The sequence below is a fragment of the Triplophysa rosa genome, linkage group LG15, assembly GCF_024868665.1.
Source record: "Triplophysa rosa linkage group LG15, Trosa_1v2, whole genome shotgun sequence".
NCBI classification, from domain to species: Eukaryota; Metazoa; Chordata; class Actinopteri; order Cypriniformes; family Nemacheilidae; genus Triplophysa; species Triplophysa rosa.
Window position 1 is genome coordinate 12012729 of NC_079904.1, and position 16760 is coordinate 12029488.

Here is a 16760-nt window from a genome sequence, read left to right on the forward strand (position 1 = left end):
CAGTGGCGCTGGTCCCCACTTACGACCCGGCTCTGTCCTCCAACATGTAAAATCGTCAATTACAGTAAATCTCTAAAGCTGTTCAGTTCCTTAAAAAACTAACACCTGTTTATTAATTGTTGCCCTGTGGAGTAGCCCGATCGCTGAGCCTTTATCCAGCCAGTGTCTATGGTTACACGGGCCTTGTATACAGGAGCTACTGTGATGGTGGTCCTCCACTTCTACCATCACAGACTTCCCCCCTGATTGGCCCATTCTGGAATCGGGCAGGATTATAGATTTGAATAGCTATTGGTCCGGTTTAATAGTGAGGGATTATAGCAATCCAGGCTAATAAACAAAGAGCAGACAAGAGCAGCTTTTGTTAAAGATGTGTACTTTGATTAATGGTGCTTGTGTTAGGCCGACCACTTTAAAAGACAGCACCATTAAGAGTGATTCAAGGCTTCGGATACATATTAGTTCCATATGGACGGAGAGTTCACTTGACCGGAAATTCAGGGACATCTTTGTTATGTGTGCGCCGTGGTCTCTGCATTTTTATGTTTTTCTTGCTAAAAAAATAAATAAAAGCTGAATTTTGAACAGCTAAATCAGATTTTTTTGAATCTGGCGAGACTCCAGACTTTAATCAGCCAGGGGGACTTCAAAGGATCTTCACTGTTTTTCCACTTACATCTCAATACTTTCTACTTACTGTCTTCCTCAACTTATAGATGTAGCAAGAAAGTCAAAGAGATAGAAGAGAACGCAAAAGGGAGGAGAAGGAAGAATGATGAGGAAGGGGTTGAAAAAAGAATTTGTCTGAGCCGAGTTTTATTTAACTTCTCCCTGCATTTGACTTTTTAAGGATCTCGCAAAAACGTCCTGTAAGAGAGGCTGGCTTTGATCTTAAATTAGAAAGCATTATCTATTTAATGGAGCAATTTCAGCTAGTACCTCCAATAATTACTTAATGACACAAAGTATGTTATCTAGAGGCCTCCATATTTATAGGACTATTTGTGGACTATTAAGTGGACGAGCTGAAAGCCGGTCACTGCTGACCCTGGGCAAGCTTTGTGCTTTAGATGTGTTAAGGCCAGTCATTACCTAGTGTCAGTTCAGTCAGTTTCTACTATGTCACACATGGGGCGGTTGATCGTACCTCATTGTACCTGTCGTGTGAAGTCTGCTGGGCTCCGTGACGGTTTAAAAGGGGTCTCGTTGTTTCGTTCCTTATAAAAGAAACTAATGATAATGAAAAACATAAATGTACTTGAAACGTAGACTTAGTATCTAGTCCATTAGCGGCGACGGGCTTTAAAAGCTTTCGTTTATTGTCTTCCTTGACTCTTGACTGCTTTGTTAATATGGCGCTTAGAGTTATTATACAATAATGATGCTAGTGAAATTTGACACTAAAGGCTTTCATGTCTTAGACCCATTAAAAATGTCAGAAAACCTGCCCGGCGCTCCGCTGCATTATGGAAAACTGGTACGACGGCTGTTTGCAGAGCCTGTGTGCTAAAAACAAGCAGGCAGGGGGAAAATACATTTTTGCGAGAAGATTCTGTCTCTTTGTGTCAAGATAAGGCTTTTATGTGCAAAGTTCTAGTAGCATCACTACAAAATGTTGTATAACCAGAAACAATAATGCACATATTTGTCCAAATACAGCAGCAATAGCAAAAAGAGAAAACAGGAATAGGAATAAGAGGAATTCACCCCCCCCAAAAAAAATCTGTGATCATTTACTTATCCTCATGTCATTCCAAACCTGTATGACTTACTTTCTTCTGCAGAACACAAAACAAGATATTTTGAAGAATGTTGGTGCTCCAACAACGTGGGATCCCATTGACTTCCATTGTATTGACACAAAACTACTGAGTCAGAATAACTTCTTTTGTGTTCCACGCAAGAAAGAGTCATACACAGGTTTTAAATGACATGTGGGTGAATTAATGACAAATTTTCATTTTTGGTTGAACTATCCCTTAAACCACAGACAGGTCAAAGTTCAGGCCATCAAATTCAGTCTAGCTCAAGAGTTCCCCTCCAGCAGTGAGATGCATGTTGCCACTGTTTTATCTATCACAATTGTTATTCTCATTTCATAAAGGTACAGAAAGCAGGATTAGGGCCAGCTATCCTGGGGATGAGAGTCAACTGGCCTTCTCTTTTATCCCTGTACTGTGTGTTGGGAGCTTGGACTGCTCACAGGCACTTTGAATTGGAGCGATGAAGTCTTCCGAATCTGCAATGTACAGAGAGAGATATGGAGATATGAAGGGACAAAGGGAATCGAGAGAGAGAAAGAAAAGCAGGGGAACATACTTTACTGTGTGCCGACTGTAAGCCAGGTTTGGTTTTTTAGCATTATGGTTTTGGCCTAGAAAATAGAGAATGGAAAGATACATGAAAGGGAGAGGAAAAGATCTTTGGTTTATACATACGTTTGAGACCACAGTGAAAATCTGGGATGACAAATCTAATTCGAAAAGGGAAATAAACAAAGTTTATGGATTTTGAAATATTTAGAGCAAGGAAGAGCTCTGACGTAAAATGAAGAGGAACTATTTTGGGGTTGTGTGCTGTTTTGACGTCACTAACCAAATTGACAGTGCCTTTGTACAAAAGCTCAGATGTCCACAAGATGTCCTTGAAATCATGTTTAATGTCTTGAATCATGTCAAGATAACATGGATCATCAGTTTTTTCACAAACTTTGAGGGTTTCAGTGTGTGCTGATATTAAAATACTAGAAATTCTCAAGTACATTTTCAATTCAGATTCTTAAAGGGCTAGTTCACACAAAAATGAAAATTCTGTCATTACTATTTTCCCTCATGTTGTTCAAAACCTTTATGTGACTCTTTCTTCTGTGGAACACAAAAGAGGACATTTTTAGAAATGCTTCAGTGGTTTTGTGTCCATACAATGGAAGTCAATGGGGGCTGATGATGTTTGGCTACCAACATTCTTCAAAATATCTTCTTTTGGGTTCTGCAGAAGAACGAAAGTCATACAGGTTTAAAATGGCATGAGGGTGAGTAAATGCTACCAATAGAACCAATTTCATGTCACTTCATTTTCCAGGTTATCGAAGAAAAAGTTCAAACGCAACAAAGGTTTGGATTTCATGTTTTTGGTTTGACTCGTTCACTGGGAAAGAATGAAAGAGGAGAGGTTTGGTAAACCACGGCTGAGTAAGAGAGAGAGCTTTGTTTTAGCTTGCAGAGAATCCGTCAGCAGTCCTCAGGTTCTCACACTAAAGCGAGCCAGATGGATACTCGAATCCTCTTCTCTTTTAGACCGAGAGAATAATCAGCTCTTTCTCACTCTGATCACCCTATTCTCAAACCAGAAAGAACAAAACCGAGGGGAAGAATAAAACCACTGAAATCTGCTTGAACTTTTAGCCACCGTTGCGCAGCGCCGTTCCCTCAAACGTCTGTTTCCCACCGCCCGAATTAATCGGGCCATGAATCATCTCATTTAGGATATTGTAAACATCCCGTTAATTGATAACAAATCATCATTACAGGTGCGATTAAAGCGGGAATCACGATCTACTGACCAACCAACGAAAACTTGCGTAGTATCTGTTTTGTATTTCCAGTCCGTAGGTCTGATTAACAAATCTGTTTGTTTCTAGTTCCATTTCAACTCAACATTAATCACAATCAACGCACAATTTCTCTATGCTAACAGAACAGAGCAGCGGGGCTTCCCGGGCCTCATTATTTGTAATCCGATGGACTGTCACAGGTCCGGTGGAGTAATGTCACAGGCCAACAGAAGCAAGACCGATTGGAATAAATTCCACAAAGCTATACATCTTCAAGCTCCGAAACGCCCTTTGTCAAACTTTCATTCATGAATAAACATGGCATGTTTCATACACAGCTGTGTGTCATAAAGGGGATTTCTTCACACCTTTTTTTTGTGAGGATGAGACTATAAAGACGTCAAGAGGAGATGAGACATCAAAATGACAAGGCTGCACACCTGCAATGACAGATACATGCAAACAAACACGATTCACATCCGCATGACTCAGGCAGAAGTCTTGCGCAATGTTAGCCGCAGTGACAGACGAACAGCTGGCGGTTGTGTGCGAGCGTGTCTTGAATTAGTTTAGCGTTAGTCCAAATGACCCCCATCAAAGCCTGTTCACTTGTGTAACACCACTTGTGTAACATCCCCCACCTTCAACAATACATTTCAAGGAAATTGCTGTCGGACTTCAAATCGCCTGCTGTGAGCAATGTTCCTGTTCTTATGCATATTTTTTTGTTTTGAGTAATAAAATGTTCTAGCTTCTTAGTCCATGTTCTGTGTAATCTATATATACAGCTGTGGGAAAAATAAGAGACCATTTTAAAATGATTTTCAGTTTTTCTGAATTTACTATTTATGGGTATGTGTTTAAGTAAAATGATTATTTTTGTTTCATTTTGTGAACAGTATTTCCTCAATATTGTGCATAAAAATATTGTTTCCACTTGCATTTATTTGGAAAAAATGAAAACTGGAGAAACAGGTCAAAATAACAGAAAAGATGCTCTGTATTTTTTCAGAGCTCAAACACTGCAAAGAAAACAAGTTCATATTCACTTTTAAGCAATACAGTAGTAATATTTGCACATGTATTTAGGAAAAGTTAAAAAATATTTTTTGTTATGTGTAATCTTGATTTTTGTCGCTCCTGAGCTTTGATTTTGTTGAAATTCAACCGACACTGGACTGAAATGGCCACAATACTTACATCTAGAAATGCTCATTAAATTAAAATTCGGAATGGTCTCTTATTTTTTTCCACGGCTGTATTTATAGTTAGTGAATGTTGGGTACAAAAACAAAAAGTTTTCTAATAGCTGTTCTTTGTTTGTTTAAAACCAGTTGAACACACACACACGTTGTACCGGAGACACAACGGAGTGCCCGTATTGCATTTCCGTGTGCATGTTAACCATGAGAGTACGTCGGTGCATATCTGTGTGAAATAACCGTGACAACCTGAGCAAATGTTCCCTCTATCACTCGCAAGATAATAAGGGGTCATTAAAAAGAGAGAGAGAGAGAGAGAGAGAGAGAGAGAGAATGGACATGAGTGAAGGGGGGTCGAGACCGTAGGTTGGAAAATAAATTTGCCCGCTTTGTGAAAGGAAAAAAGTCTTTTCTTTATTTGGCTTTAAGGCCCAGGAAGCCTCCGCTGTTTTTCATTTCATATTTTCTCTGGCCACAAGCAGAAGTGGAGTGTTTGTTGAACAAGAGCAGCTCTCTCTTACCCCTCAATCTCTCATCTGTCTCTCCCTCTCTCTCTCTCATTTTCCTTACCTCGCTCGCTCGCTCGCTTTGATGCCAATTTGGCTGGAACGGAGCATGTCCAGGCCTTTGCAGATGTGTCCCTCTCCCTGCCTCTGATTGCTGTGTTCAGGCCAAATAAAACATCTCGTACAGGATACAGGCATATCTCACTCTCTCTCTCCCTCTTATTTCCTCTTCATCACTCGCCGTCTCAGAAAGCAGACATGTTAAAAAAAAGACAGAGCATCTATTAATTGCACACGCGTGTTCCATGTTAGTAATTTCTCCTCCCATCGGGGAGCGCGAGCATCTGTGCGTGTGATACGGTCCGATCAGCACACATGATCATATTCAGGTGTGCGTGATTTTGTGTCCAAGACAATTTTTCTCATGTCAGGTCTCTCTGCTTGTTCTCTTAAGAAAGATCAACGACCCTGATTTTCGGTTTAGTCAGCCTTCGATGAGTGACTAAACCTTGGCTCTTACACAAGCCTTAATCAGAGGAATGCATGTAACCATGCGCAAATACAGAGAGACCTGTTCCCCCCCGGTAAGCTGGATTCGGTTCCACCCGTGTGGACAGCATCCAAACCTGTGATTTAAGAGCATATGAGAGCTGATTAATATGATCAGATTCCTCATGACAGATGGTTTGGGATTTTTAGAAGTGGTTGTTTACGACAGGGTCTTCTCCACTAATTCACCTATAGTGTTGTATAAATAAGTATATAACGTTTATAAAGTAGTAGCAGCTAGTATAGTATAAATATGGTTAACTCTTTCTCTCTCTCTCTATCTATATGAATATGAACTCGTTTTCTTAGCAGTATTTGAGGTCTGGAAAAATACAGAACATTTTTTCTTTTATTTTGACCTGTTTCTCCATTTTTCCTTTTCTGTAAATAAATGCAAATAGAAACAATATTTTTATTTGAACATTTGGGAGAAATGTTGTTAGTTCTTTACAAAATGAAACAAAAATTATTATTTTTTCCTAAATGCTTACCTATAAATAGTAAATTCAGAGAAACTTAAAATATATACTGTATATATATTTTCTGCAGCTTTACATAGTACCAGTCAAAAGTTTGAAAATGCTTGGCTAAAATGTTTCAAATAATCTTAAAAATATTTTAATCTCTTGGTGTATGCTAAAATGTTTGAAATTACTTTTGTAGACAAAAATATATTTGTGCCAACATATACATTTCTTTAATTATAACACATTTTATTTGATAACTAATTTTAATAAAAAAATGTTGAAAATGGATGATTTAGACCAATCAGCTGATAATAGGCCTGAATAGATTGAAAACTCCTTCAATACTTCTTAAAAACCTTCCCCTGAAGAAGATGGTTTATAAAATGTCAAGAAAACAATTTAGCAAATTCTAGTCAAAGTGTGATTGCTTTGAAGATGCTAAAATATAACACTTTTGATTTAATTTTCGATCCTTTTGTTACAACAATTTAAAATTGTTACAATTTTAACAGCTATTATTATCTTACACCATAGTTTACTATTATTAGTATAGTGTACTATTATTCTAAAAAGTGAAAAATAATCGAAAAAAATAATAAGTAAGTATTTCCAAACTTTTGACTGGTGCTGTATATATATAATAGAGAGAGAGCGCGTGCGCAAGAGAGAGCAAGAATGAGAGAACTGGTGAACAAATTTGTGAACTGGATTAATGATTTGGACATGAGAGAAAATTCTGTAAATGGTGCCAGAATCTTTACTTCTTTGGGAACTATCTCTTAAAGAGACCTAGAAATAGAGAAAAATTGAGAGTCTGTGGAACTGAACTGAACTGTTGGTAAAAGTGAGATAAGTGGCCTTGAACGCATGCAAAATCTAAAATAATAGCTTTTGCTATGTGCTTCTGACGCTGGAAAAACCCATCAGTTTAAAGCGCAGCTTGTTTCGCGAATAATCGCAGCCTTCCCGTTCCGCCGTGGCTCAGATATGCAATCAGCGCTTCGCTGGTGTGGATGTGACGCGCCGGCCCGAGGCATTACTTTGACATTTCGCTGAGATGAGAAGGTTGAGGTCCTTCAGCCTGTTTAGTGAGCCTTTCAAATGCGAATCGTCACACAGCCCTCGTTTTATTAAGACAAACGATAAAAAACACAGCTCGTGTTAACACGAGCCTCCGTGCGGCTGAGAACTTGTAGCTTCTTGTGTAGCCAAAGGTTAGATTGGCAGCAGATAAGCTGGAGGAGCAGGGCGTAATTGGCCTCTGTCCCGGGTTGTTCATCCCTCATTTACTGTAGGTTGAGCCTCGCTCAGGGTGAGAATTATTGTACGAAAGCACCGACATACTTTTATGATTACATTGCAACCTCTTGCCTCGCCGTCAAGGTTTGTGTTTCTCCGACAAGTTTGTTATTCGAATGAGGCACGTTTGTGCGTGTTTGTCTGTCCAATGTGAAGCCGGTCCCAACATGAGCGAACTTCCAGTGAAATGCAACGTAAAAAAACTGATTCTTAGAAGAATCTCACAATAAGTCCTTTTTTTATTTCTGCAGAAACATGGTCAGATCTAAAGCAAACTCACATTTAAGCCGCCTCAACCGTGGTCCTGTTTATTGGCAGTTAGATGTTGAATGGTGACCCGCTGGTAGATAACGTGGGCGGCTCTTGGCCGCAGGTGGGCCGTATAATGTCAGAAGCGGTCTGAGGGTTTCTCCAACGGAGGCTGCGGCTGAGTTGGGAATTGGACGTGGAGCGCTGATGTGTGTATTGTGGAGATGATGAGGTGCTTATGGCCGTGGCCATCACGCTTGAGTGGAGGGGCTGCTGGGTAGCCTGTTAAAATCCAGAACGCTGTCTTTTCCAGCACATGGGAGTAAAGTCATAATCGCACGATTTCTGTTTGTCCTCTCTTCACCCACAGCAGAGACTCAGGGATGCCCGAAGACGTCTCTCATTGTCTCCCTTAACGATTACTCGTCTCTGGAATTAGAACATAATTTTGCTTGTTTCGTAACGTCTCTTTGTTGGTAATGATTTCACATCATGATTATATACATAATCTTTCTGATCTTTTTCGCTTTCTTGTTAGTCCGTATCGATCATATGTCCAAGTGTTTGAAAAATATCTTCTTTGTAACAGTTACGTATCACACAGACCAGCGAAGTCAAACTACAGCTGCTGCTCTTACAAATGGCCAAATGAATGGGGGTACTCAGGGTGCTTTTGCATACATTTTATACGTACAGAAAAATAAACTACATTTAGATCAGCCTAATGTGTCAGTTTTTTCTCCCAGATGGCATTGAGACTTCGTGAAAGTCTTTCTCTCAAAGTCTTTGCTTCTTAGATTTCCCTTCTGAGAAAAAGAACCCATCTGTGTTATTCTAGCTATATTCATTTTACAGCTCTATACTCTTACTGTATGTTGACAATTGTTATATTTGCGTCTATTTTTATTTCCTTCTACCCAACTTATGAACATGTGAGGCAAAGAAACAGGCTATGAAATATAAATCTTTAAGCAATACCTTCTCTCGGTATGCACAGTGTTGGGTCAATGAGACTGTATGATTATACATAAGTAAATGAATGGGTCTGAACTGGGGTCAGGTAGCTCTGCGTCTGGAGGGTGCAGTGGGAGTGGTAATGGCTTATAATAGGCTGCCATTGTTGGACTTGTGTGAGGACGTTTGGAGTAGGTCTGCACTTGCTTCCCGTTTGTGCGTCTGCTACATAAGTGAATTCCATTCCAAACTTATGAGAGGGTTTAGTGCACGGGACAGCTGGACTGTTTATATGAACCCAGAGATGTTGATATGCGATCGGGGGGCAGTTACAATAGTGAATGAAGCTGGTGCATTTTTCAGAGCAGACCGGTTTGAGAAGTTAACAGTTGAGTTGAATTTTTAGTTTTAGTTTTGTGTTGAAGTGAAGCATTTCTCACAACATGTGTGTGTGTATGAACAATAAGAAAAGACAGCTTCACGTTGTTTGAGAGGATGTCAGTTCATTTATATGAATCATTTTTTCAGTCAAACCTGCCAACAGCATATTCCAGGATGACCAGACTTTGCTGCACGGCTTGCTGCTTTTGAAGTGCTCCTCTCTTCTCCAAAGCCCGCTTGGAGAGTTTCAAATCCTGAGACATTTCCCTAATAGCAAAAACACCCTTTTAAATCACAATGTGTCAAAAGGGGCTTCAGGGATCCTTGCCATTAATATTAGACAATCTGCGTTGTGGGAGAAATCGTTCAGCTTGTCAGATAATACAGCAAAAACATTGCAGAGGATTTATAAAGGCCGCGAGGCACAAACCAACGTGCTGCTGTTCTTTACATTTACATTGTTTAAAGGAAACGCCAGGCAAACCAGTACCGACTCCATCTAACGCCGTACTTTATACTTTGAGATTTAGCTGTAAGTGCGAGCTGCAGTGGCCTTTTCACTTTTAAAGCGTCTAGCGGTTCGCCCGAAAAGCACGGGCTTTGATCCCTGAGAGAAATGAAAGCGTTACTTAGCAGCTTGAGCGGTTCCCGCGCGGAACGCCGGATCGGAGCATCCCCCGGCCCCCCTCTAACCAAAAGTGACAAAGCTCTCAGTAACGGTGCTTGGAAAAGCACATTTCTGTTTGGTAGTGTGCAGCGGGAGGACGCCGGGGCAGCGGGTGGAGCGATACGCAGGGAAAGTGAGAGAAAGAGAGATAGACAGCAAAAGAGAAAAGGTTGTCACGGCAATTCTGCCGGTTCCCTTCATCATTGATCAAAACGCCCGGCCATCATCTTCTGCCTACTTTATTTTCTGAATCACTGAGCCTTTACTCTGACGGACTGAATTATTTTCTTCACTTGCTTTCTTCCTTTTTTAGCCATCTGTTTCCTTCTTTTAATTTCGGCCTTGTTTTCTCTTTACTGTTTTTCTCACCTTGTCATATTTGCACTAAACCAAATTGTTCGTTGATTGAGTAAACTTGTGCTAAAGATCGTATAGGCAAGTTTATTATATGGTATTATTATTTTATAATATTTTTTGTGTCTCAGCCAGCGGCTGTTTTTCTTAGTTCAGCCTGTTTTCACATTTTCAGTATATTTCAATCTAATTATTTCAGTGATTTTAGTTTCAATATTTTTGTGCTACAGAACATCTTTAAAATAAGATAACCAAATAGATTGTGATCAGCTTTGGAGTCATAAAAACGTATTTTCTTTTCTTTTTAGTTTGGTTTTCAATGATTTACTTGATCGCATGTGTTCAATGCAACAGCGCGTTCTACAGCACAGCTGTCAAATGATTAATCGCGATTAATCACATCCAGAATAAACGTTTTTGTTTACATAATGTGTACTGTGCATATTCATATTATATTTATGAACACATACATGTATACATATTTAGGAAATATTTACATGTATTTATTTATATTTACCGATAATTTAAATGATATATAAATTTTTATTTATTTTTTGCATTTAATATTTTTTCTATATATCTGTGTATGCGTTTATAAATACAAAATTAATATGCACAGTGCACAGACATATACAGTATTATGTAAACACAAACTTTTATTCCAGATGCGATTAATTGCGATTAATCGTTTGACAGCGCTAGTTCCCAAATCGAAACAAAAGAGTTTTTCAGTTACCAAAAATGTTTTTATTTTTTGTTAACGATGATAACAACACTGGATGTAGATAGATTACACACCTACACACAATCCCATAGCTGGGATTCATTATGTTGGTTAGTCTAAATAGATGCACAAACACTTGTGAAGGAAGCAGCAGCAGCAGTCAGGAGGAACAAGAGGACGTTCATGCGCACACACACTCAAATACTCTTTGGGAGCCACAGGCAATAATGAGGCAGGTCTAACACCCACGCTGTCTGTCTTCCTGCTTGCATATTCATTTACACACACTCGCAATATTGCTGCCCCGTCTCTTTCATGGGAAACGGCAAACATTGAATCGAGACCCTTCTTTCTTTCCCTCGGAGTCAAAATGTCAAGCTATGGAGCTTCGATTACGTCAGCCCTCGTTAGTGCGCGTCCGGCGAGGGCTCCGTCGCCCATCTTGATGTTTTCATAGGCCTCTGGAAAAGCGTCTGTGGGAGGCCCAGCTCTATTAAAATTTTGTGCTCCAGCCGAAAGATATCCGTAAAAATAAAAAATCCACCTAATGACTGGAGAGGACAACCCTATCCCCCCCACGGGCCCACCCCCTTCGTGTCTGCGGCGTGTCTTTAGCCATGCATCAAACTGCATAATCTGCATCACACATCATACAGCTAAACCAAAAATTGTACCTGTCCTTCGCCTGGATTCTGTCAAAGAAAGGCAGTGGAGCGCCTTCGGGTTTCGTTTCGCCTGTGGTTTCGTTTCAGCCGGCGTCTCTCGATAAACGCTCTGCGCCCGTGTAATACGGTCGTTTTGAGATGGATAAAAAAGTGGTGGTCCTGAGTGAGACAGCTTTGACTTTAGTGGCTCGATAATTAAAATACTTCAAAGCTAATACCACGCAAGCAAAGCAGAGTGGGAAACGATTTGTCTTTTGTAATGAAATGACATTCTAGTGCTTTTCGCTTTCAGATGCTCATGCTCTAGAAACTCAGCCAGCCAACAGAAGAAGAGAGAGAGCGAGAGAGAGAGAGAGAGAGAGAGAGAGAGAGAGAGAAAAGGAAGCAAGAGTATATAAAAACATGCATAATGTATCCCTAATGTATTCTAATGCAGAACATGATAGAAGCTTGCTTCTGCTTGAATTAACTTATGCATTAAGAGGCTTTAGAAGGTCACTAATATCTGCTTTTATATCATCCGGCCACCGAATGCGAAAACGGCTCCACCTAACACGTCACGTTAGAAGACGAAACAATTATGCGATTTTCTGCTGCGCTAGGGCCCTTACGTGCGATAAATACGGGAGCGAGTCGACTCGATCTGAAGTAAGCATGTCATTAATGGCTGTTATAGGGCAGTGGTTAAACATACCACGGAGAAAGTGGCACGGAGAGGGAGTGAGGGACACATTTCCTCCATATTAACACTGAACTCAGGGTCTCTCATGCAGCTCGCAGATTTGAGTCGATATGAGTGCTGTCACCACGCTCGATTCGCAATTACCCGGCTCGTTCTCAGTGGAGAAGAGGGCACCGGCCGTTTCTGTTTCGCTGCAGTGAGAGACGGCGCTTTATGATGAAGGTGTGTTTCATGTAAACGGTGGTTAGATGTTTGTATTTTACCTTTTCCAGACCAGATCAATACATTTTTATGGGCAAATCTGGCCTTGTTAAAGTTCCTTTTTTGTAAGTGGTAATAAATCAGATTACAAATCTGAACTGTAAACGTTCCTTCTGTAGGATGCTTTAAAACGTCTTTCCGCCGTAGGTTCTACACTAAGATCTCTGATATATTAAAGAAGCACCCGAGGAACATCTGGAAAGTGGAGCGTTGTCTCATTAAACAGTTAATCTCAATGAGGCTTTACAGCACAGATGAGACTGGAACATGCTGAATCAGATTTTGTGGTACAAGTGCAGGTGGTCTGTGAACACTTCAACGTTGATAGTAACACATGTTTTAGTGCCTTATTGTCAAAAGAATACTCTACAAAGGAATCTTAATGAAAATAATTTTTCTCACCCTCTTGTTGTCACGATCTGAATTACTTTCTTTCTTTCAATAAGATGTTTGGAAGAATTTTAGTAGCTGTCAAATTAGTGACTGTAATTTTATTAGTGATAAATCGATTCTAAAATAAATGTTTGTCTTTATATAATATACAGTATGTGTGTGTCGTGTATATTTATATGTATAAATAAACACACTAACATGCATGCATATATTTAAGAAATATGAGTAATATGTATTTGTATTTATACCAGATCAATAATGTAATAATAATGTAAAGTATAATTATATATATACAGTATATATATATATACGTAAATATTTGTTTTATATACACATGTATGTATGTGCATTTATATATAAATATACACGCCACATATATATATTATATAAACCTTAACATTTATTTTGGAATTTATTAATTTGACAGCAATAAATGTTATTTTTGGTTCCTCTAAACTAAAAAACAACTAGTAGATTTTACTTAATTTTCTTGAAAATTCTTGAATTTCTTTTTCAAGTTTTGCTTACCTTTTTTAAGTAAATTTTACTGACATTTTTTTGTCAGGTTAAATTTACTTAAAAAACTGTGAGCAAAAACTTGACAAAAAAATGTTAATTTGCAAAAATTATGCAAATTAACACAAGAAAATTAAGTAAAATCTACTTTAAAAAAAACGTACTCGCAAAAAAGTAAATCCTACTAGTTGTTTTTTCAGTGTACCTAATACAAGAAGCTTCTATGACTTCTCCAAACAAATAAATGTTTGTTAATGTATGGCCTGAGTTTACAGATTCTGAGCGAATTGTGGTTTATATAGCGCATCTAGACTCAGAGGTGGATATGGAAATAGACATACAGAAATAACAAGAAAACACTTCACTCGCAAGCCTCTTTGGGAAAAGTAACAGCAGACATACTCGCAACTTTCATTTCCCAGATCGGGTTAAAAGGACTGACACTATTACTCCCAGAGACAGTTCCGCATCTCCTACAAACCAATAGTCGGTTGAAAGGGCCAAAAGATCCAATTACTCCAGTACAACCGGTTCGGTGGCGTACAAGTGTGCTTTTTAAATTGCTGTGTCCTGACTGCGTTGCCCCACTCCTCATGGGTAATTGACACTCTATGCATACAATGAATGTGGACAGAGGCGAAAAACAAACACAGATTCTGAAAAGTTGAGACTACTTTGACTGCTGCTGAATGTGGAAAATCTCTCCTGTTTGAGCAGTCGGTCCTGATGCTGTAGTTTTCAGATGAGAGGAGGAATTGTGTTTAAAGACTTATAACACGCATGCGTGTGTGTGTGTTGTGGGGGGGGGGGGGGGGTTGGGGGGTATGGGGTTCGTGTCACAGTGGGGGGACCACAATTTAGGTCCCCATGGGCAAAAAAGCTTATAAATCGTACAAAACAATATTTTTTGAAAATCACAAAATGCAAAAAGTTTTCAATGATCTTTAGGTTTAGGGGTACAGTTGGGGATAAATTATACAGTTTGTACAGCATAAAAATCATTACACCTATGAAATGTCCCCACGGAGATAAACCAGATGTGTGTGTGTGTGTGGTATGGCTGATCTAGATGGTAAATCATATTGTTTTAGTTGGATTACACTAAATATGTCAAAACACAAATTGACTGTTGTGGCTTTTGATCCGCCTCGCCATCCCTGGTGCCACCAGAGTCTCGGATAACCCATAATGAGGTTTTAATCCTTAACCGCTCATTACCACAAGGTCAGTGCCCAACAAAATCCGGGGTCAAACAGGGTCGCGACCTCAGATCCTTGCCCTCGACGGTTCACCGAGCACGATACGGAGACATTACCAGGTCTCTCACTCATTTTCCTCTCCGACTGTCTCTCTCTCACACGCACACATCGGTTAAATTCTTCTCAAAGACTAATTCTCTTTTTCCATTCCATCTACTTGTGGGAATTCGGTCTTTTCTTACTTTAACAGATGTCCGTCGAGAGTGGACACATCTCATTAATGGTGTATGCATGAGTGCTACATTTCCATCCACTCCTTCCAAGATGTCCTCAGCCAAAGGTTACCTTCTGAGATTTGAGATGGATCTTATTTCTGAGGTTATTAAAAACAAGAAATTTAATTTGGGTTACCCACAAGCCTCTCATTTCGAATTCATACAGCATCTGGAAATGGCAGCTATAGCGAGTCAACGTGCAAAGTGTGCAATAACTTTGTAATTTAAAGACAATTACAGCACACTGTAAAAAACACAGCCACTGTTGGGGAAGAAACGCTAAAGGCAGAGAATAAATGGGATGGCGGAAAGTGGATGGCGGGGTTGTACGCGTGTATTTCTGTGAAAAGGACTCGGACGGGCTCACTCATGTGGGGGATATGAGAGACGCTTACGCCCGCGTCGGCAGAATTAATTTGACTTAATTGACATTCATAAGCCAGACGTTGTGGTTTTACTCTGGCTGGGATAAGGCTGTATTCTGTTGTTTGCTCAGTAATTGAAATTTCCATTATGAGGTGTAAACATTTAGGAAGTGAATATTCATCAGAGCTGGAGTAGTGACTGAGAGACACAACATTATCCGTGTGTGTGTGTGTGTGTGTGTGTGTGCGTACAGGTACTGAATTTGCATTACTGCAAGGGAATAGTTTTTTATTTTGTTTTTGTAATGCATTTATGAATATATTATCTTCTTGTTGGCTTAGTGTGGGTTTTTATACACTTCATGCAAAAACATCCAATATTATTGTTTGTTGAAATTATGTATTTATGTGTTTTGTTAATACAGGTTTAGACAATGTTTATACAGAAAATGATATCTTAAAAAGCAAATATATTGTAATTAAATAAAAATACAATATAGTACACAGTTTTGATGCAATGCACATAATTTTTTTTTTAAGTTGAAAGAAAGAATAAAAAACTTTTTAGCCATTTTCAAGCCATTTATATTTCTTTTTTGATTTTATATTGTTTTCCCAAAGCATTTGCAGCATGGATGTTGCATCAGTAGAGCAAACACACAAGTAATATTAGCAAACAAGACAAAAATATATATAAGTTAAAACAAAATGAAATAAAGTAAAAAAGCAAGATTTCTTTCTGTGTGTTTCTTTCAGCGCCGTCTCAGGTGAGCGAGGTGATAAAGGAGCGAGTACAGCAACACAGCGTTCAGCTCTCCTGGCAGGAACCAGAGCAGCCCAACGGCGTCATCACCGAATATGAGATCAAGTACTATGAGAAAGTGAGTGCACACCACCTGCTCCACAACACAAGCTATTAATGAATTTGTGTGTGTGTGTGTGTGTGTGTGTGTGTGTGTGTTCCGGAAATGATAGACAGAGCTGGAAAAGAAGCAGAGACCATGTGTCTGTCAGGTTTTCATTTCCCATGCAACCTCCTGATTTTTTCATCTTTTTTATGATTTGCATTCCTGTGCACGTAGCTCTCAGTCAAACGCTCTGGCGTGAGTGGATTATTCCAGCCTAATTGCATTAATGAATGAGCCACTCAAAAGACTTTAATTAGACTGAGGTCTTTCACAAACATACACAATAACGTACACAAGATCTTTTTCAGGACCGCAGCCACAAGTCTGAGACCACTTTATAGCGCACACGCAGACTGGCGCACGTACCTCTTAATGCCTGGGATTTTACCCGAGCATCTGTTCAATGAAAAACAACCCACAATCCCTTGCAGGCACGCACACGCTGTCACTAAAACATTAATCAGAAGTGTAGTCTCAAGACACACACACACACACACACACACACACACACACACACACTCACTTAATTTCCTTCACCTCAGCCATGCATTTTCTTTCCACTGCCGGGTCTCTCCATCCATTATAAAGCAC

General features: G+C 39.5%; 1 protein-coding gene across 5 annotated transcripts in view; it reads left to right on the forward strand.

The window, feature by feature from the left end:
• Positions 1-16760, forward strand: part of epha7 (eph receptor A7) — a 69965-nt gene that overhangs the window by 39919 nt on the left and 13286 nt on the right. For all 5 annotated transcript variants that reach the window (XM_057352451.1, XM_057352454.1, XM_057352455.1 and 2 more), the window contains exon 6: positions 16018-16142. In XM_057352451.1, the coding sequence (XP_057208434.1) occupies positions 16018-16142 (125 nt within the window). The remainder of the gene's footprint in view (positions 1-16017; positions 16143-16760) is intronic.